Genomic DNA, 20,699 nt, shown 5'->3' with positions numbered 1-20,699 from the left:
TTTTTCCCTGCTTGCCTGCCTAGTCCTACCTAGGACTTTAGCTCTGCTGAACTCATTGCTGGGCTCCAGGCATCCCTGGTTCTTTGTGGCAGAAGTGACATCATTTCTTTTCCAATTAACAAGCATTTTGGGGGGGTCTTGGTGATCTAATCCTTTGCTCAGGTGGCCCCTCCTCTCAGGTGCTAGCCTTAATGGCTGGGTCAGGTCCCTTCCTCCTTTCACAACACCACAAGTTCATCTCTTTCACAGCCCTGCTCACACTGTGTGGTTGTTGCCTATTTCCCTGCCCCTCCCTTAGCAGTTTGTGAGTTTATCAAGGGTAGAGACCAAATGTGATTCATTTCTCTCTGTCCTTATTGCCTAGCCCAGGATCTGACTCAGTAGCTGCCTGGTAAATCTTTGTTGGGTAAATTAAGTAAGAGCCCTTCTCCTCCTCTTTGGTCTCCCTTTCTCAAACTCTGTTTCTCCCCTTCATACCTGGAGAGAGGAGGTTGTTGTGTTCCCTTCTTTTTTAAGAATTTTTCCTTCTGTCAGGTCTGGGGCTATAGTTATGGTTGGCACCTTCCCTGATGGAGACCCCTGGCTGGGGCAGGCTTCATGATTCTGGGAGATGGCTGACCCTGTCGGGCAGGGATGGACTTGAAGGTAACTGGCTGGAATGTGCTAGTCCACAGCCTCTGGGGCAGGAGGGGCACCTGGACTGTTGGAATGTTGTACTCAAACAGGACTCTTTGTGCTGCCCATGGAAGCCCATTAAGGCCTCCCAGGTGCCTTTGTCATCTCTGGAAATCCAGCCACATCTTCCTGGGGTATGGGCCCTGATGGTGGGGCTGACCAGGTATTCTCTTGTCACCACCCCCTCTGCATCCCCCCATATCCAGCTACTCACCTAGGACTTTCTGAGGGCCTCTCAGTTGTACGTCATCTCTCTGCTGATCTCTCCTCTTCCATGATTGGTGACTACCTCATCAGTATATGGTACATTATTTACAAAGCCTCTTTAGATCCTGAAACTCCTCTGAGCCTCTTGACAGCTCTGTCAAGTAGGCCACACATCCCCCATTTGATAGGAAAGTGAGGCTTGGCAAAATCAGGCAGCAAGCTAGTGATGGAGCTGAGATTTGAACCCAGAGCTCTCAGCCTCCAAACCTTGTGCTTACTGTTTTGCCAGAGATTCTTCTCCCCCAGTTTTCCTGGGGGATGGGTTCCACACCTTGCCTGATTTTGGGGGAAATTGCCTTGCAAAGAGGTAGACCCGTATGTCTGTAACCATTAGCCTGGATTCCATAAGTCCTTGGGCAGAAGGGTGTCTCCAAGGCTGCATCTGGTGGCCAGCAGAGGGCGTGAGGGACTCAGGAAAAGTCTGCTGCTTCTGGTTGGTTTTGTTTTGAAATGGAAATTACTTTTTTTTTTTTTTTTTTTTTTTTTTTTTTGAGACAGAGTCTCACTTTGTTGTCCAGGCTAGAGTGAGTGCCGTGGCGTCAGCCTAGCTCACAGCAACCTCAAACTCCTGGGCTCGAGTGATCCTTCTGCCTCAGCCTCCCGAGTAGCTGGGACTACAGGCATGCGCCACTATGCCCGGCTAATTTTTTTATATATATATATCAGTTGGCCAATTAATTTCTTTCTATTTATAGTAGAGACGGGGTCTCGCTCTTGCTCAGGCTGGTTTTGAACTCCTGACCTTGAGCAATCCGCCCGCCTCGGCCTCCCAAGAGCTAGGATTACAGGCGTGAGCCACAGCGCCCGGCCGGAAATTACATTTTAAGTGGTTACAGGGTCATTATTTGTTTTAAATTCTGAAATTATGCATTTGTACAGATTTACTTAACTTGAACCTCTGAGGACAGATACGCTTTGGAATTTAGAAAAATTTCAGAATTTAGAAAAGTCACCTGGTGTGTATACTTTGTATTATATAACACCTCCAGCACAGTCTGAGGCAGCACTTCATAATCAAACACCTGAATGCTTTCTGTGTCTAAATATTTGAATTTTCACCCCCAAGTAGGATAATAGAGTCAGTTCCAGTAAGGATGCCAAATGAGTTAGATAAAGACTTTTGATTTTCAAAGCTTTTTGGGTTTTGGAATTTGGAATGATGAATTATATACCTTTATAAAAAAGGAAAGTGAAATAAAATTACCTGTAACACCAGCACTTTGGGATAATATTTTATTGTCTAGCCTTCCCAATTTTGTGTGTATATGTGTTTGTGTACATACAAATGTATGTGTAAACATTTATGCTTGTATATATATGTTAAAACTATTCAGTCACAAATAAGATTGCAGTTTACACACTTTTTGCCTTATGCAGTATATCTTGGAATCCCCTAGCTGTTTGTGGGGTTGAAGATCTAGGCTCTTGCCAGTTACTCCCTGTTCAGCATCTCCCCTAGGTGAAACTCTTTGAAGTAGAGCCAGGTTCTTCACCTAGGCACTTACTGGGTCTGGGCCTCTGGCTGCCTGGGGCAATGTGGCTGCCTAGGCTAGGACCTGCAAGGTTAGCAAGGATCAGAAGGTAGATAGGGCCTCTGTTCTCAGGGTACCTGGGAGCCCTTTGGAAGTGAGTGTATGTTCACCCAATGACTCATTTTCCTAAAAGAAAAGGTCTCCTGCTCCCCATGCATGGAGTGGTCAGGCAGGGCTGAGAACTTTACCTTGCCCAGTGTCCTCTTTGCCAGTTATCTGGGCCTCTTGGGAGCTCGAGGGCAGGGCCCTGGGGGCGGGGTACAGGCCTTCCCTGTTGCTGACCCCCACCTCTTCCCTCCAGCAGGAGCACTGGTTTGAAAAGGCCCTACGAGACAAGAAGGGCTTCATCATCAAGCAGATGAAGGAGGACGGCGCCTGTCTTTTCCGGGCTGTAGGTGAGTCTCTGCCTCAGCCCTCAAGGGCCTAGGGTTGCCCCCGAGCTGTGTCCCAGTTATCAGGAGTAGCCCCTGACACAGGGTTGAGGCAGAGTTAGCTGATCTTTTAGGGACTCCAGGCCCCAGCTTCAAGTTAGTATCTGACCTGTAGCTCTGGGTCATGAGACAGCATAGTGGTACGAGAATAATAATAACAGCAATACTAGCTTAAATAGAATGACATCTGAGGACAGATTGCTTTGTCAGGCACTATGGGAAATCCCTTTAATTCTCCCCCAAGCTAGGTGAGTGTAGGGACTATTGTTGCTTCTGTTTGATGAGAAAAGTGGCTCAGAGATGGGGAGGCAACTTGCCCAGCATCAAACAGATGGAGCCAGGATTCAGTGTCTGAGTTAGATTAGTCTGAGGCCCATACTCTTAACCATAGCACACTGCTGTCACCCTGGGATATAGGTTTGAGGTCACCCTAGGGTTGCACCCAGACCCTATCTCTGGTGTGTTTTGAGTCTCTATCCCCTAATCTGTGTATGTGTGGGGGGTATCAAACTAGATCTTTAAGTTTCTTCTGTTATGGATTGTTTTTTTTTTTTTTTTGAGACAGAGTCTCACTTTGTTGTCCAGGCTAGAGTGAGTGCCGTGGCATCAGCCTAGCTCACAGCAACCTCAAACTCCTGGGCTCAAGTGATCCTACTGCCTCAGCCTCCTGAGTAGCTGGGACTACAGGCATGCACCACCATGCCCGGCTAATTTTTTCTATATATATTAGTTGTCCAATTAATTTCTTTCTATTTATAGTAGAGACGGGGGTCTCACTCTTGCTCAGGCTGGTTTTGAACTCCTGACCTTGAGCAATCCGCCCACCTTGGCCTCCTAGAGTGCTAGGATTACAGGGGTGAGCCACTGCGCCCGGCCTGTTATGGAATTTTTTTAACTTACACAAAAGTAGAGAGAATAATGAACCCTCATGTACCCATCATCCAGCTTCAAACTAGTCATCAACACATGGGCCAGCCTTGTTTCATCACTACCCTGCCCACTCTTTTTCACTCCCCTGAATGAAACAAGAGCATTTTTAAAGCAAAACCCTGACATTGGATCATTTCATTTGTAAATATTTTTGTATGTTTCTCTGATAGACTTTCTCTTTTTTAACATAATCAAAATGCCATTATTGCACCTAACAAAATTAATAATTCCTTAGCACCATCTGTTATCCAGTCTGAGCTAGATCTTTGAGGCCCTTCTGGCTTTGAATCTATGACCCAGCAAATAGTCATGAGGGCCTGTGTTAGAGTGAAGGGGAAGCTGGAAGCGTGACTTGATCCTCCCTTTGGGGCTCTTATCTCTACCAAGGAAAAGCACCCTCTCATAGGAGCTTTGAGCTGGGAGTCAGACGACCCATGTTCTAGTTCTGGCCATGACTCATAATTGCTCTGTGACCCTCAGCCTTCATTTTCCCATCTGTGAAATGGTGTTGATTCTCAAGGGCTCCTTGAGTTCCTTCTCAAGGTCTACTGTTCTCTCAGTTTGTGGATGTCTACTGGTGGGCTAAACTGGTTCGGGCTCCACTCCTGGCTGTGCACTGATTCTTGGTATAACATTGTACAAGCAGCTCTTCTTTCCTGAGCCTGTTCTTCACCTGTAAAATGGAGCTAAACAACCCCAGTGCCATAATGATTTAATGGGGTTACTTTGGTAAATCCCTTTGTGCCTGACACATAGACTGTCATAGAACAGTAGCGTTGGTAAAGCCGGGATGCTGACCTCAGTCACAGGTGTTTGTTGAAAGTGTGAAAGAAAGGTTGGGTTGTCGTCTCCCCATTCTACCAAGTGGAAGAGGTTCAGGCATTGTGCTCTGTTGGGCTGGGAAAAATCTCACCCCTCCTATCCCTCTGGTTCATGTCCTTGTTCTAGGATGTTTTCTAGGGAAAAAGCTGGGTTTAAGGGCATCTTGAATAGAAGGGAGGCAAAGAAAGAATAGATGGGGGCCTGTTAGGTGCTAGGCCCTATGTCGAGACCTCAGGCTGGATGTAGGGTAAGCAGGGCTGCTGTTGGAGTTAGGGTCAGATAATGTAACTGGGCAGCTGGTCTTGGGCAGTCGTTAAAGTAGACCTTGGGGCTAGGGAGGACCTGGCTTGTGCAGCAACCTGTATGAGGAGGGGTGTGTGTGTGTGTGTGTGTGTGTGTGTGTGTGTCTGTGTGTGTGTGTCTGTGTGTGTGTGTCTGTGTGTGTTTCTATCTAGCTATTATTCCCAAATGCCTCCGGACCCTTCCCCCAACTGGGGCCTTACAGTAAGGGGCCTGAGCTTACAGGAAGAGCTGACCACGGCAGGTTGAAGGCCTTTCCTTATCTGTGCTATGGCTACACATTTCCCCTGACTAGGCTGCCCCCGGCTTTTCTTTGTAAAACCTCAGAAGTCCTGTGGCCTCTCCCTAGAAGTACATGGCCCCTGGTCTCTAGGCTTCATCTGAAGGTTTCCCTGGTGCAGAGTGCAGAATACATGTATCTAGGAAGGGGACTTTGTCCCCAGGCTTTCTGCCCCTTCCGTTTCCAGCCTAGCCTGGACAGGGACAGATGGCAGTTGCCTTAGGCTCTAATGCAAAGTCCTGCAGGCTGTGACTTCCTGCCATGCATTGAATGGTAGAAGAAGCACGTAACTGAGAGTTGGAGTTGGGGAGGGTTGCAAACATAGAGGGCACTTTGTCATTTTCTTGTGTGGTAGGCATTTACCTGGGTGCATTAGGCTCACCTGCAAAATTTGGATCGTTATCCTGTGAGGCAGGTGAGAAGATTGAGGCTTAGTAAAAAGGAATGACATGCCCAGGGTCGTTAGTGGCAGAGCTGGCATGGGAACCCAGACATGTCCAAAGGGTACATTCATTCTGTGATCTAGGAGCCTTATAGCTTCTTAGCTTGGTTGTCAACTTGCTGCGTGACCTCAGTTGTGTTCCTTGATTTCTCTGGGCCTTACCTCTTCCAACTACGAGCACATGGCCATATATTGTTGGGAGGCCTGAATCAGGTGGCTTTCTGCCCTCTGTTTTGCCTCTGGGGTCTGGGTATCCCCTGTGTGAACCAGTATCCATTGTTGTGCTCATTTCTATCCCACCACCTCCTATTGGGGATTCATGAGCATTGGTGAAAGCTTGGGTAGAGTGGAAATGGGAGCTTGAGTTTCTAAGGGCATCCTGTGGCCCATCCTACCCCTGCTATGCTCAGATAACCTCCTCCTGGAAACATGACTGCATCTTTCCCTCTCTCCCTCCCTCCATATGGGTTTGACTCAGCAGAAACCTCTGACCCTGACCATGGCCCTGGTGCTGGCCTTTGTGCATGGGCCATGGGGAGCGGCTGGGGCTCTGCCTGTTATGGCAGTGAGGCCCAGAAACATTATCCAAGCCCACTCTTCTGGTCCTTTTGGTTTCGAACATGGATCATCAGCCCTGGAAGTGATGGATCTTAGGTAATTCTGACTATTTTATAAATGGGGAAACAGGTCTCAAGAGAAAGCCGGGACCCTGCCCTGTTTAGGTCACACAGTCAGTGTCAGAACATCGATGTTTGAGGTTGAACCAGGCCAGAGAAGGAGAAGATTCCCATGGACCATTTCCTATACACCAGCTTCCTTTAGGCTTCTCTTTGCCCTGTATCCTTTAGTTTTCTTATCCTTGCAATGGGAATCCTTGAGAAACCAAGGGGGCTGAATTCTCCTGTCTCCTCCCCCACTAAGCCTGTGCCAATTAGGGTAGTTGGGACCATGGGCCAGGTTATACCACAACTGCTTGACGGGCAGGTGAGACCTTTTTCCTGGCTCATCTGAGGAGATGTGCCCTCGGTGGGGCCAGAGTTCCCACTGAACCAGGAGGACAATAGAGAATAGACCAGGTCCCTGTCTCCCCCTGCTGCTTTGTGTACACACATTTGTATGGTTTGTTTTTAGGTTCCCTGCAAAAACCAAGCTTCCTTGTCTATCCTTAGTGGAACTTGCTGTGGCTCTTCTAGCAGGCAGGAAGGCAGGCAGCAACCTGGAGAGCAGGCAATTCTCAGGGGGCCTCTAAAGCACATGGTAGGACCTTGTACTTAAACCCCTGTAAAAGGATAATCCATGCTCTCCTGTCTTCTCCACATAACTCTGGATATATACTGGTTACATTTTAGGGAACCTGAGTAGAAAGGACTTCCCCCAGGCTGCAGGGGAGAGAGGTTGAGGCAAGTCTGTTAGAGCTATTAGTTATCCCTTGACCTACCCTTGCAAAGGCTAGGAAGGAGATGAGGGGGGTTCCTGAGTTTGTATAGCCTCACATCGTGTCCAGACTTCATTCTTTCCTGGTTGGTGGCAAGGAAACTATCATTGAATGTGATAGTTCTCTTTTGTGGGCATTTGTCCTCAAGGAACATCTTTGGCAGGTGCTGTTGGCTGTATATGTGTACACATGTGCACTTCTAAACTGGTGTCTCAGTGTGCTCAGAGAAAGGAGAGAAGTGGGATGTGTGGGGAGGGTAAGGTTCATGTTGACCTTTGTGGCCTTAGGGAGAGATTTAGCCCCTGATATCTATACTCTCAACCCAGTCTCATGCCTTTCCTGGGTTCCAGCTGATATTTGTGTGTGCTGGTGGGGAAACTGAGGCAGACAAGGTCAGGCCTGGCCCCAGGGAGTAAGGTGACTAAGGTGATAGCTGGATTGGGGTGGAGGTGGTGATATCACCTGGGACCAGCAGTTACCCCTTAAAAGCCTCGCCTTTACCCCCCTAAATGTGTGATCTTGGGCCAGCTGTGCTTCATTTCTATATCTCAGTATCCCTCCTGGGTAGAGGTAAGAGTGTTTCAGTGAGGATTGAATGAGGGGGAGTACGAAAAGGCTCTGTTGCAACCACTTGTAGTACTTATACTGAATGTTTCTGAGCCCTGTTGAGGATGAGAACAGAGGGGTCGTAGGGGATCCCCTTCCAGCTGGACTCTGGAGAGGAGAACAGGTGCAGATTGCCCACAAGTGCAGTGTCAGCAAGAGGAGGAGTTTCAGTTTCTATCAAAACAAGTTTCTAAATTCCCCTATCTCTGCAGGTCCATTGGGTCCCTCTTCCTCCCACCTCAGGCCCCACCATAGGGAGTCCAGCCTGGCCCCAGCAGCATGTGCCAACCTTCTAGGAGGAGGAGGGCTTTTGGGAGGAAAGAGGTGGGGCTAGGAAAGTCATAAAAGTTAAGCCTTGTTGAGTACTTACTATGTTCTTAGCTCTGTGCTACTTTTCCTGCCTTATGTTATTGAAGAAATCCTTGTAGTCTCCCTTGGGGGGAGATACTGTTGCTGTTTTTCTTGGTTCAGAGATGCACATTTTCTTCCACATTAATGGTTCCTTAATTAGGGTACATCTTATTAGTGTGGTGGAGTTCTCCCCAAAAAGCTGTAATTAAATATATGTTATACCGTATCACGTATCAGTGGTATCATAGGAGATGTGGTATTTTACATTTTTCAGACAAGTGGAGAAGTGTTACAACTTGCCCATATTTCAAGACTGTGTTTTGTGAAGCCTGTATTATTAATTTGATACTGATGTTGTTGCAAAAGTTTTGCACTAAGTTCACAGAAGGTAGGCTTCTGGACCTTTGGATTCAGTAGAGAGCCAGTCCTGCTTGCAAGAGGAGGGACAGCCTAGGCTCTGGATTTGGGGCTTTCCTCTGGCTGAGGAAATGCAACAGAAATGATGAAGGGCTTAATAGGCAGTCCCAGCAACATTCTGGCTGACCTGTGGGTAGCTGGCAATGTGAAGGAATCATTGTCCTCAAGACAAATGGTGCTGCTATTTCTTGACTACCTCTGCCTCAGGTGCTTTAACCTGTAGTCTTGACAACACCCTTTGAGAGAAAGAGGAGTTACTGTCCCCACTTTATGGATGAAGACATCTCAGCTCAGAGAGGTTAAAGGCCTTTTCCAGTGTCACACAGCTAGGAGGCACCAGAGCCTTTCTGCCAGACAAAGGAGTCAATGTCAGGGAAGTAGGACCCTCCTGGGGTTCTCCCCTAGCTCCCTTTCCTGTCCCAGGGTCTACCCTCTTTTCCCTATTTTTCTGCATCTGACATTTAGCTTTCCCACTGATAGAACTCCCAGGGCCTAGAAATGACAGTTGACCCTTTCATGGGAGATAGGTTTTCTTCAGCACCTCAGCCTATTTCCCTGAACCTGGCAGACCAACCCTGATTTAACCCCTTCACTTCCATCTCAGTTCCTGTTTATTATAGCTGCCGACAGCACTGCCTCACAGCGCCCCAAGCTCAGCCTACAGAAATAGCTCCTGAAGCAGCTCAACTGTGCAGGCTCTGTGGTCTTGGCTTCTAAGAAAGGCAGCAGCAGGGGGCCCCTGGCCTGGTAGCAGGACATGTGACTTGCTGGAAGTGCCACTGGGGGGGGGGGAACGGCGGGGGGTGGGGGGGTGGGGGGGGAAGATTGTGGCCACAGAACCCACATCCTTGTTTACATCGGTGAAGGGACTACCCCTTCCTGCCTTCACATCCCCCACACCCGATCACCCTTCAGGTCTCTTCGCCTCCAAGAGGACTTGAGATAGACATGGGCCCCATTTTCTATCTCAGAGCAGCCTTTCTTTCCTTATTTTACAGAACCCTCCAGGGAGGGAATGGGGGGCAGTGAAGACATTCTTCTGACAATCCTTCAGAGAGGTAGACTGATGATGATCATGGAAGAACTCTGGAGTGTTCTCTGCATGATCTGATTCTACCCCAGTTCCGCAGGGAGATCCCATCGAGCAGTGGTCCTCTGGGGGAACAAAGGGAAATTCCCTCTTCAGTGTTTTAACCAGTGGAAATCAGACTTGCCTAATCTTCAAGCACATTTCAATTTTCACAGGGAGAAGAGCTCCCTGGCTCCCCCAGCCTATCCATCTGTTCATCAAACTTTTCTTGATTTCCTTTACTGTATCGGGCCCTGAGCTGGGTGTGGACTTAGGTGTGAACTGCCCTCTTCCTTCAGTGAGAGCCCAGTGTGATCGGGCAGAAGTCTGAGCATACCTTTGAGAAATCTGATGAGAGAGGTACCCTGGAGGGGGAGGAACTATGTTAAAGAACGAGCTGGTGTTTGAGAAGTAGGCAGCTAAAGCATATGGGGAGAGCATTCTGAAGAGAGGGAACGGCATGTGTGAAGATCCTGAAGCGAAGCAGAGGGAGCCTGCTTCCTTCTTGCCCTAGTCTGATCAAACCCCATGACGCCTGGACCATTTGGGCCACAGGCTACCTTCCTGAGTTAAGCTGAAGTTACTTGCATGTATGTCTTATCTCTCTCACTAGGTCGTGTGCTCCTCAGAGGCAGGAGCAGGATTTTACTCACCTCGGTCACCTTCATAGTACTCCACATTCAGGCCTCACTGTGGAGAAAGGGACTCTGATTTAGTGAGTGACTACTCTGTCCCAAGCCCAGTGGTAGTCACTTCATTTAATGGTAGTCATTATCTCATTTAATCCCCACAAAAGGCCTGCCAGGTTGTTATCCACCTTGGTCTTATTTTACCGTTGAGTCATATGAGGCTCGGAACACTCAGGTCACTTGCCTCCTGTTGCTTAGCTCACTAGTATCTGCAGATTGGACTTAGACACTCACCCCCATTTTTTCCTTTTCCTTCTTTTTTTAACCTACAAAGGCCGTGCTGACGTCTGGGAATCAGGAAAACTGAATTCCGCAGTTGACTCTGTCACAGACCTTTGGCAAGCCACAAACTCTCCCTATGCCTCAGTTTCCTCATGTGGAAAGTGAGAGGGGCAGTGTGGAATTGATGGTACTCAAGGTCACTTTTGAGACTTAGAATGTTGTTGATTTGTCTGAGGGGCCAGGCATGCCCTAGACAAAGTCATCTGCCCAAGAGACCTGTGGTTGTGTTACTCTTACCTGTACTCTCTTATTCTTCAAGTCTGTCCCTGTCTGCCTCTTTTCCCCATGACCCCATTCCAGCCTATAAGCGCAAGAATTCTCCAGGCCTTAGGATAGGAAAGGGCATTTCCCTGGTCCCCCTGCCCCTTCTTCCCCAAGGATGTTCTATGACTCAGGCTGGTTCTCTAATGGCAGCTCTGACCCCTGCCTTTCCTTTCTTTTGTCCTCACAGCTGATCAGGTATATGGAGACCAGGACATGCATGAGGTGGTGCGAAAGCACTGCATGGACTATCTGGTAAGACCTTGGGGAAGCCTTGGGGCCCGGGCAGGGTGGGAGATCTCCTCTCCCCACAGACCTTGACCTCCCAATCTATTCTGCAGATGAAGAATGCTGACTACTTCTCCAACTATGTCACAGAGGACTTCACCACCTACATTAACAGGAAGCGGAAAAACAACTGCCATGGCAACCACATTGAGATGCAGGCCATGGCAGAGATGTACAACCGTCCTGTGGAGGTGTACCAATACAGCACAGGTACTTCTGCAGTGGGTAGGTGAGGGACTGATGGTGCCTAATCTGAGCCTGCCCTTCCTGGCCTACTGTGGATGCTCCCTCCTTCTCTTTCTCTGCAGAGCCCATCAACACATTCCATGGGATACATCAGAACGAGGACGAACCTATCCGAGTCAGCTATCATCGGAATATCCACTATAATTCAGTGGTGAATCCCAACAAGGCCACCATTGGTGTGGGGCTGGGCCTGCCATCATTCAAACCAGGGGTGAGTGGGTCTCTGTGCCCAGGATGGCTGCTGGATGTAGGGATCAGAAACCTCTGCTGGAGTCTCTGCCCTACAAGGGCAAGAACTCTACAGGCCTTAGGATAGAAAAGAGCATTTCTTCCCCTAACCCACAAAAATGTCCTGTCTCTTCCCTGGGTTTCCTCTGAGGTCTCACTTCTATAAAATTAAGGAGTTACCTGAGGTGATCTCTCGGGGCTCATTCTGTGGTCTCAGCTTGCCTGTCTGTGAGCTGGCTCACCCATCTTCTATGCCTTTTGAGGGCTGGCATTTTAGGCTATGAAGGTCCTGTTTGGGAACAGTGAGCCAGGGCTTGGTCTGGGTTTCTTGACATGGATCTTCTTCCCAGATCTGTAGCAGTTACAGATAGCTGTGGTCACAGAGACCTGTGGTGCAGGCCTGGCTCCACCATTTACCTGTTGTGGAACCTAGTGTAGATTGTATAAGTACTCTGGGCTGGAAGTTTGACTGATATAGAAAGCACCTTCCACTGGGCCTAGGGCCTAGTAGGTGTTTAGAAGGAGATAGTACATTTTCTCAGCACACACTGGTAGATTTTCATTCTTTCTCTCTCATAAATAGTCATCTTCTGGGGATTTTTGTATTGTTTTGGTTTTTTTTGTGGGGTCTTTTGTTTTTCTTTTCTTTTCTTTTCTTTCTTTCTTTTTTTTTTTTTTTTTTTTTTTTTGAGACAGGGTCTTTTGCCCAGGCTGGAGTACAGTGGTGCAATTATAGCTCACTGCAGCCTCGGAACTCCTGAGCTTTAAGCGATCCTCCAGCCTCAGCCTCCTGAGTAGCTGGAACTATAAGAACACACTACTGTGCCTGGCTAATTTTTACAATTTTTTGTAGAGGTGGGGGTCTGGCTATGTTGACCAGGCTGCTCTGGAACTCCTAGGCTCCGGTGATCCTCCCACCTCAGCTTCCCAAAGTGCTGAGATTACAGGTGTGAGCCACTGTGTCTGGCCCTGCTGGGGATTTTGATGTATTCTATTCAGGTTTTACTTCCTACAAACAGAACTTGCTCCTGCTTCATTTTAGGAAACACATACATACTCTAACACCAACACACCCTCCACCGTAGGGTTTTTTGTTTGTTTTTAAAAACTTGTAATTTTAGAACAGCTTTAGATTTACAGAATCATTGCAAAGATATTACAGACTTCCCATATACCCCACTATGATTAATGTGTTAGCATAATATGTTTGTCATAATTAATGAACCAATATTGATATATTAATGAATGATCATACTTTATTCAGATTACCTCAGTTTTCCCTAATGACTTTTATCTGTTCCACAGTCCCATCCAGGATACCATATTATATTTACTTGTTGTGTCCCTTTGTCTCGACTGTGACAATTTATCAGAATTTCCTTGTTTCTGATCTGTTTATCAAATCTAGTTTTGCCTTTTCTAGAATGTCATGTAATTGGAATCATACAGGATGTAGCTTTTTCAGACTTTTTTTTTTTACTTAATACTATGCATTTAAGATTCATCCATGACGTCTGGTTTGATTATTCATTTTCTTTTTCTTTCTTAAAAAGTTTGAATGTTTTAGTTTGTTTTTTTTTTTAAAAAATAGACTTAATTGTTTAGAGCACTTTTAAATTTATAGAACAATCGAAGAGATAGTACAGTATTCTGGTTATGTTCTCCACCCCTGAGCCCCTGCACACAGTTTCACTATTATTAACATCTCAGATAACTGTGGCACGTTTGTTGCATTTGTTGCAATGTGTGAACCAATATTGATACATTATTATTAACTGAAGATCCTGTGCCTGCTTAGGCTTCTTTGTCTGTGACAGTTTCTCAGAGTTTCCTTGCTTTTATGACCTTGACAGTTTTAAGGAGTACTGATCAAGTCTGTTGTAGAAAGCTTCTCTTTTGGAGTTTGATGTTTTTCTAATGATTAGGCTTGGGTTGTAGATTTTAGGGAGGAAGGTCACAGAGGTAAAGTGCCATTCTCATTACATCAAATCAAAGTTATATACTATGAATGTGATTTATTGATAAGGAAAACCCCCATCTATTACTTGGTGCCTCAGCCACCTGAGACTCCTACTGCTTGCGGAAGGCCCTCATCAGCATAATAATAACCTATTACCTGGTGTATCAGCATAACACTAAACCTATTACCTGGCACATCAACACAATTGAAGAGATAGAACAGAATGCCTTCTGCCGCTGAGCCCCTGCACACAGTTTCCCTATTATTAACATCTCAGATAACTGTGGCACAGTTTGTTGCAATGTGTGAACCAATATTGATACATTATTATTATTTTAAATATGGAATGCTTCACGAATTTGTGTGTCATCCTTGTGCAAGGGCCATGCTAATCTTCTCTGCATTGTTCCAATTTTAAGTATACATACTGTCTAAGCGATACATTATTATTAACTGAAGGTCCTGTGCCTCCTTAGGCTCCCTTGTCTGTGACAGTTTCTCAGAGTTTCCTTGTTTTTATGACCTTGACAGTTTTAAGGAGTACTGATCAAGTCTGTTGTAGAAAGCTTCTCTTTTGGAATTTGATGTTTTTCTCATGATAGGCTTGGGTTGTAGGTTTTAGGGAGGAAAATCACAGAGGTAAAGTGCCATGTTCATTAATTACATCAAATCAAAGGTATATACTATGAATTTGATTTATGACTGTTGATGTCATCCTTGATCACCTGGCAGAAGTAGTGTTTGTTAGGTTTCTCCACTGTAAAGTTACTTTCCCACCTTTTTTTTTTTTTGAGACAGGGTCTTACTCTGTTGCCCCAGCTAGAGTGCAGTGGTGTCATGCTAGCTCACTGCAACCTCAAACTCCTGGGCTCCAGTGATCCTCATGCCTCAACCTCCTGCATAGCTGGGACTACAGGCACATCACCACGCCAGGCTAATTTTGTGGAGACTAGGTCTCACTCTTGCTCAAGCTGGTCTTGAACTCCTGGCCTCAAGTGATCCTCCCCACCTCAGCCTTCCAAAGTGCTAGGATTTATAGGCATGAGCCACCATTCCCAGCTTCTTTCCCATATTGTACTGTTGGGAAGGAAGTCACTATGTGCAGCCCATACCTAAGAAATGAGGGTTATGCTCAATCTCTTTGAGGGCAGAATATCTGTGTAAATTATTTAGAATTCTACAAGGGAGATCTGTTTTTTTGTCCCCCATTCATTTAATTATTTATTTATATCAGTATGGATTTATAGGTATTCATACTTTGGGTTATAATCCATAATCCAATACTATTATTTCTCAAATTGTTCCATCTTCTCTCCTCTCCTCTCCTCTCCTCTCCTCTCCTCTCCTCCCCTCCCCTCCCCTCCCCTCCCCTCCCCTCCCCTCCCCTCCTTCTTTTTTTTTTTTTTTTTTTTTTTTTTGGAGACAGAGTAAAACTCTTTTACCCAGGTTGGAATGCAGTGGTGTGATCTTAGCTCACTGCAGCCTTGAATTCCTGGGCTCAAGCAGGGCTTGAATTCCCCGCCTCAGCCTTCTGAGTAGTGGGCTTGAGCCATTGCGCCTGTCTGTTCCATCTTTTTAAAAAGCATTTCCTTATTCTCTGGTGCTATCAGGTGTTCCAGGTTCATCTTGTATATTTCCTATCCCAGTGCTAGAATCAGCCATTTCTCCAAAGAGGCCTGAAACCTTTTATTAGAGAATGTTGTTGAAAATCAAGGTGTAGATGCTCTTTTTTTTTTTTTTTTTTTTTTTAGAGATCATTAGTTTATTATAAAAGAGAGACATGGAAATTATTTACATGATGAAAGATTTCAGAACTTCAGTGGAATGAGCTTCATGTCAATGCCATTTCAATAGTGATTTATTTCAGCCCACATACTTTCCAAGAATGTCACCATCTCTAAATAAGAAATAATTCTTGTCATCTAGAACTACTTTGGTGCCTCCATATTCTGGGAGAAGGACTTTGTCTCCAACTTTCACATTAACTGGTTGACTCTCTCCAACTTTTCCTTTAGAGCCCGATCTAACAGCCACTACTGTTGCTTGCAACACTTTTCCTTGAGATTTTTCTGGAAGCATAATGCCTCCTTTGGTTACAGTTTCAGCTGCACTCCTTTCAACCAATACCCGGTCAAAAAGCAGAAGAAACTTTCTAAATGCTTGTCCTGCAATGTACTCTGCTCTCGTGCACCACTGCAAGGAGACTCTCAAGTCCGGCCCTTGGGCCATGTGAAAAACCCAGGGGCTCAGGCTGGCTGTCTGCCACGCCCTCCCCCCAGTATGCTTTTTGCTACCAGATTGTCCTTGTTTCTGGGCTCTCTCAGCTGACAGAGCAAGGAGATATTTATGTGTATACTAACCTGTGTGTGTACACATACCTGTAAATATTTCTATGTGTAACTACGTATATCTATATTAAATTAAACGTGAGTTCTTAATGATGTCTCCAACTCAAATCCATTACCACATGCATCATTCTAGCCTTCTCCCCTTGTTCATGTGTGAATTCCCACTCCAACAATAGAAAACTGGCTGCCATCATCCACCATCCACTTAACTGTTTGCTTCCATATACCTGCCTTTAGCAGTATCAAACTTGTTCACCCTTACACCACTGGGAAACTATCAAGTAGAGTACAATGCTATGTGCAGTTCTGTTTGCCTTTAGTGTTAAAGACTCCATTCATTTTGAAAGTGACTTAGGTCACCAACTCCCCCCCACACCCTTCAATGAGATTGTTTCATACATTTGTAATACGTTTAGATTCTCTTGTTATATTCTGCATTCCATCCTGGGATCCCTGACTTCCTAATTGATCTTTTTGAAAAATTAGTGTGCATTTAGGTGTTCATTCTTTGTGTTGTACCTTCTATGGGTTTTGACAAATATAAAATGTCATGTATCCACCATTACAGGATCATTCAGCATAGTTTCATTACCCTTAAAATTCTCTGTGCTCCTCGTGTTTTCCCCTGCCTCCTCCCCTCATCCTCTCCTACAACTACTGATCTGCCTATTGTTTCTTTGGTTTCGCCTTTTTCAGAATGTCGTATAATTGAAATCATACAGTATGTAGCTGTTTCAGACTGGTTCTTTCAGTTAGCAGTATGCAGTAAGGTTTTTCTGTGTTTTTTAAATGGCTTATTAGCTCATTTCTTTCTTATCACTTAATGTTCCGTTTATGGAGGTACCACAGTTTGTTTAATCATTCACCTATTGAATGACATTCTTGGTCGCTTCTGGTTTTCGATGATTATGAATAAAGCTTCTGTAAATTTCTGCATACAGGTTTTTGTGTGGACATAAGCTTTTAGATCAGTTGTGTAAATATCTAGGAGCGAGATTGCTTGTGTTGTAAGACTATATTTTGATTTGTAAGAAACTGCCAAATTGTCTTCCAAAGTGGCTGTACTATTTTGCATTCCCATCATAATGAATGAGGGCTCCTGTTGCTCAGCATTATTACCAGCAGTTGATCTTGTCAGCATGTTGGATTTTAGCCATTCTGTTAGGTGTAGTGGTATCTCATTATCTGAATTTGCAATTGCCTATTATCCAGTGTTGTTGAGCATCTTTTCATATGCTTATTTGCCATCTGTATATCTTCTTTGGTGAATTGTATGTGTGACTTCCTGGCAAACAGTTCTTAAAATCCTTAGAAACTCCAAAGTGATGTCTTTTTGTATGCTAACGAGTTGACTGATGGCTGGCTGCCTCTAGGTAGCTTCAGGATGGGGGCTGGTCACCAGAAAGACCTAGGCAAGATTAGAAGTTTGGTGCTTTTAGCCCATCCCCCTATCCCTGGGGAAGGGAGAGGGGCTGAAGGTTAAGTTGATCACCCATAGTTTAAGTAGTCATGCATATTGGGAGCTTCCGGAGGTGCCTGGATGGTGGCACCCCAGGGAGGGCAGGGAAGCTCTGCACCCCTTCCCCCATGCCTCACTGTGTGGGTTTCTTCATTTGTATCCTTTGTATTATCCTTTGTAATAAACCAGCAAATTTGTTTCCCTGAGTTCTGTGAGCCACTCTAGCAAATTAATGGAACCCAAAGGAAGGGTCATGGGAACTCCAGCTTATAGCCAGTTGATTAGATGTTCTGGAGGCCCAGACTTGCTACTGGTGTTTGAAGGGAGGGGATTCTTGTGGGACTGAGCCCTAAACCTGTGGGATCTGCAGCTATCTCCAGGTAGATAGCGTCAAAATTGAATTGAATTAGAGGACCCCCACACAATTGGTCACAGAAGTCTTCTGTGTTAGTTTTTGTTGAATGAAAAAATAGAAAAAACACTTCTGTGCTTTTTCCACTGCCAGAGTATGTTTAGATTTTTTTGCCTGTTTTTAATTAGCTTGTTATTAACAGAAGTTTACAGCCTTTTTAAAACTCTTATCCACGGTAAAAAATTACATCTTACATCATTACTTAGCACACATGGACTTGTGTGTAGTATGTATATGTGCATTAAAATGATGTAAACTAAAGTTTCACAGAACAATCTTTACACTTCTTCCCTGGGATATATTCTGATATTTTCTATGATTTTATTTTTTAAAAGCTGTTGTATTGTACAGCCTGACAGAACTCTCTCATACAGTGTCCTACAACTCATAGCACCCCACACCATGCTGGTACTGCCCCCTCACCCTCTCACACATCCATACGGCTTCCTCCAGCCCCTTAGATGCAGATGCTTGAGTACTCCCTCTACCCCGTGCACACACTGCTAGCTTTGTCCCATCTGGGCATATGTAAGGAAATCCTCGTTAGTATTGTGAAACTGAGTTGTTGCTGGATGGAACTTTTTAAAATCAAGGTATAGGCTGGAGGGCACCTGGCTGCCCCAGACTTAGTGCCTCAGTTGAAATGTCTTGAGGTTAGAGTCAGGTCTTCTGAGCATAGGAGTTTGGAATGGTAAGTCTTACAATCCAAGCCTGCTTTCCCTCAGTACCTGATAAAGAAGTAGTCTTCCAAGCAGTTCTTTGTGGGAGTACCTAACTCCTTATTTCCTTTTTTTCTGGGGCCTGTGGAACTACTTGCCTGAGCCCTTTCTGACTCTTGGCCAGGTTCAGACTATCATTGCACACCCCTGTTCCTCTCCCTCCTCGCAGTTTGCAGAGCAGTCCCTAATGAAGAATGCCATAAAAACATCAGAGGAGTCATGGATTGAACAGCAGATGCTGGAAGATAAGAAACGGGCTACAGACTGGGAGGCCACGAACGAGGCCATTGAGGAGCAGGTGGCTCGGGAATCCTATCTGCAGTGGCTGCGGGATCAGGAGAAACAGGCTCGCCAGGTTCGCGGCCCCAACCAGGTGGGTCATGGGCTCTGTCACTGGCCAAGAACTCTCATTGCTACTCATTACTACTTTTCCCCCAAATGGGCAGGAAAAAATTAAGCAATTTTGACATCTGGGAGAGAAGGAAACCTCCAGCCCCATCTGTAACTTATCTTGGCCTTAGTTTTGGCATTGTGCCTTGGAACTTTCCATATGTGTGCAGAGCGAGCACTTAAGGAGTAAGAGAGGATAGCCGCTGCTGCTGGTGATATGAGAGAGCAATAAATAGCTTCAGAGACAAAATTTTGTTGAATGCCCTTGTTTGCCAGGCCCTGTACTCAGGACGTAAAATCAGATCCATCCTCTCTGCCCTCAGTGATCCCGTCTGTTGAAGGATACAGATTCATCAATGAGGCCCTTGACCCTGGCTGGGAGACCAGTGGACATGGGGCCTCTAGTCAGTCTTCACAGAGGAAGGTTGAATTGTTAGAGTAAGAAGGAGGCAGGGCATACAGGCATCTGAAGAATCACAAGGAGTTTGGAGTGATCGCAGATGTTGGCAAGAGCTGAATAATTTGTTCAACAAATACTAAATATTTACTGCAGGCCTGTGCCAGGCACTGTTCTTAATGTACATAGGTGAACCCAGCAGACTAAGATCCTTATCTTTGTGATGCTCACATTTTTGCAGAGTTAAACAAAGTAAACAATAAGCATAACAAATAAATTAGTTGAGAGGTACTATGGTTGAAAAATGTAGAGCCAGAAAAAGGGGGCTGAGTAGGGCTTAGTGGGGATGGGAGTTCACAGTATTACATAGTGTGGTCAGGGTAGACCTCAGTATAGAAGGTGAGAGAGTTAGCTGAGCACATATGCATGGGAAGGCAGAGGACCAGCATTCCTGGTGTGATTCAGACACAGCTCGGAGGAAGGCCAGTGTGACTGGACAGAGTGTTGTAGATGAAGTCAGAGAGGTGGTGGGGCCAGATTGGGTAGGGGCTTGTGGGCTATGGTGAGGCAGAAGCCATGGGAAGGTTGTGAACAGAAGCAACATGGGATCTGGCTTAGGATTCAGTAGGATCCCCTTTACTGCTGAGTGTAGAACAGAGTCTGGGGAGGGAGAGAGGAAGCAGGGGACTAGCAAGGGGAGGCTACTGCAGAAGTCCAGGTGACTGGTGACATTGCTGGCTGGCGGTGGAGATAGTAAGAAGGGTTTGGATTTGGGATCTATTTTAAAAGTTAGAGCAGCATTTTCTGTCAGATTGGTGGTAGGGATGGGATAAGGGTGGGGGTGGGGGTGGTGTTGAAGAGCTTCACCTCTGTCCTAGGAGGAGCTCTATGGTCCACTGTGTGAGTGGGAATGATGGTGGCCTGTGTAGAAGCTATATCATAGCCAGGGTCCTGGTAAGGGAGCCAGCACTCAGAAGTACAGGAGGGTTACAGCTGGTGGTATAGTCCTTACCACTTTTTCCTTCCCCGTTGCAGCCCCGGAAAGCCAGTGCTACATGCAGTTCAGCCACAGCAGCAGCCTCCAGTGGCCTGGAGGAGTGGACCAGCCGATCCCCGAGGCAGCGGAGTTCAGCGTCTTCACCTGAGCACCCTGAGTTGCATGCTGAGCTGGGCATCAAGCCCCCTTCCCCAGGCACTGTCTTAGCTCTTGCCAAACCTCCTTCACCCTGTGCACCAGGTCAGTGACTCGCTCGCAGGGAATGTGCTGGGGTTAGAAGGTATTGCCTGGGTCCTGGGCCTTACTTACTACCTCTGACTGTCCTTCTGCCCCAGGTACAAGCAGTCAGTTCTCTGCAGGGGCCGACCGGGCTACTTCCCCCCTGGTGTCCCTCTACCCTGCTCTGGAGTGCCGGGCCCTCATTCAGCAGATGTCCCCCTCTGCCTTTGGTAAGCTTCCTCTCTCT

The 20,699-nt window shown here is 46.2% G+C and overlaps 1 protein-coding gene, 1 non-coding gene and 1 pseudogene across 3 annotated transcripts in view; 1 reads left to right on the top strand and 2 right to left on the bottom strand.

The window, feature by feature from the left end:
* Positions 1 to 20,699, top strand: part of OTUD5 (OTU deubiquitinase 5) — a 32,284-nt gene that overhangs the window by 10,230 nt on the left and 1,355 nt on the right. For both annotated transcript variants that reach the window (XM_012738052.3, XM_012738051.3), the window contains exons 2-8: positions 2,776 to 2,869; positions 10,980 to 11,044; positions 11,131 to 11,287; positions 11,386 to 11,534; positions 18,619 to 18,822; positions 20,272 to 20,473; positions 20,569 to 20,682. In XM_012738052.3, coding sequence (XP_012593506.1) covers positions 2,776 to 2,869; positions 10,980 to 11,044; positions 11,131 to 11,287; positions 11,386 to 11,534; positions 18,619 to 18,822; positions 20,272 to 20,473; positions 20,569 to 20,682 — 985 coding nt within the window. The remainder of the gene's footprint in view (positions 1 to 2,775; positions 2,870 to 10,979; positions 11,045 to 11,130; positions 11,288 to 11,385; positions 11,535 to 18,618; positions 18,823 to 20,271; positions 20,474 to 20,568; positions 20,683 to 20,699) is intronic.
* Positions 13,847 to 13,948, bottom strand: LOC142866044 (U6 spliceosomal RNA). Its single transcript, XR_012916116.1, has one exon. It is a non-coding gene; the product is annotated as a U6 spliceosomal RNA (small nuclear RNA).
* LOC142865933 (10 kDa heat shock protein, mitochondrial pseudogene) lies at positions 15,233 to 15,740 on the bottom strand (annotated as a pseudogene).

This window comes from Microcebus murinus, chromosome X (genome assembly GCF_040939455.1).
Source record: "Microcebus murinus isolate Inina chromosome X, M.murinus_Inina_mat1.0, whole genome shotgun sequence".
Lineage (NCBI taxonomy): Eukaryota > Metazoa > Chordata > Mammalia > Primates > Cheirogaleidae > Microcebus > Microcebus murinus.
This window is presented reverse-complemented; position numbering and strand designations above follow the sequence as displayed.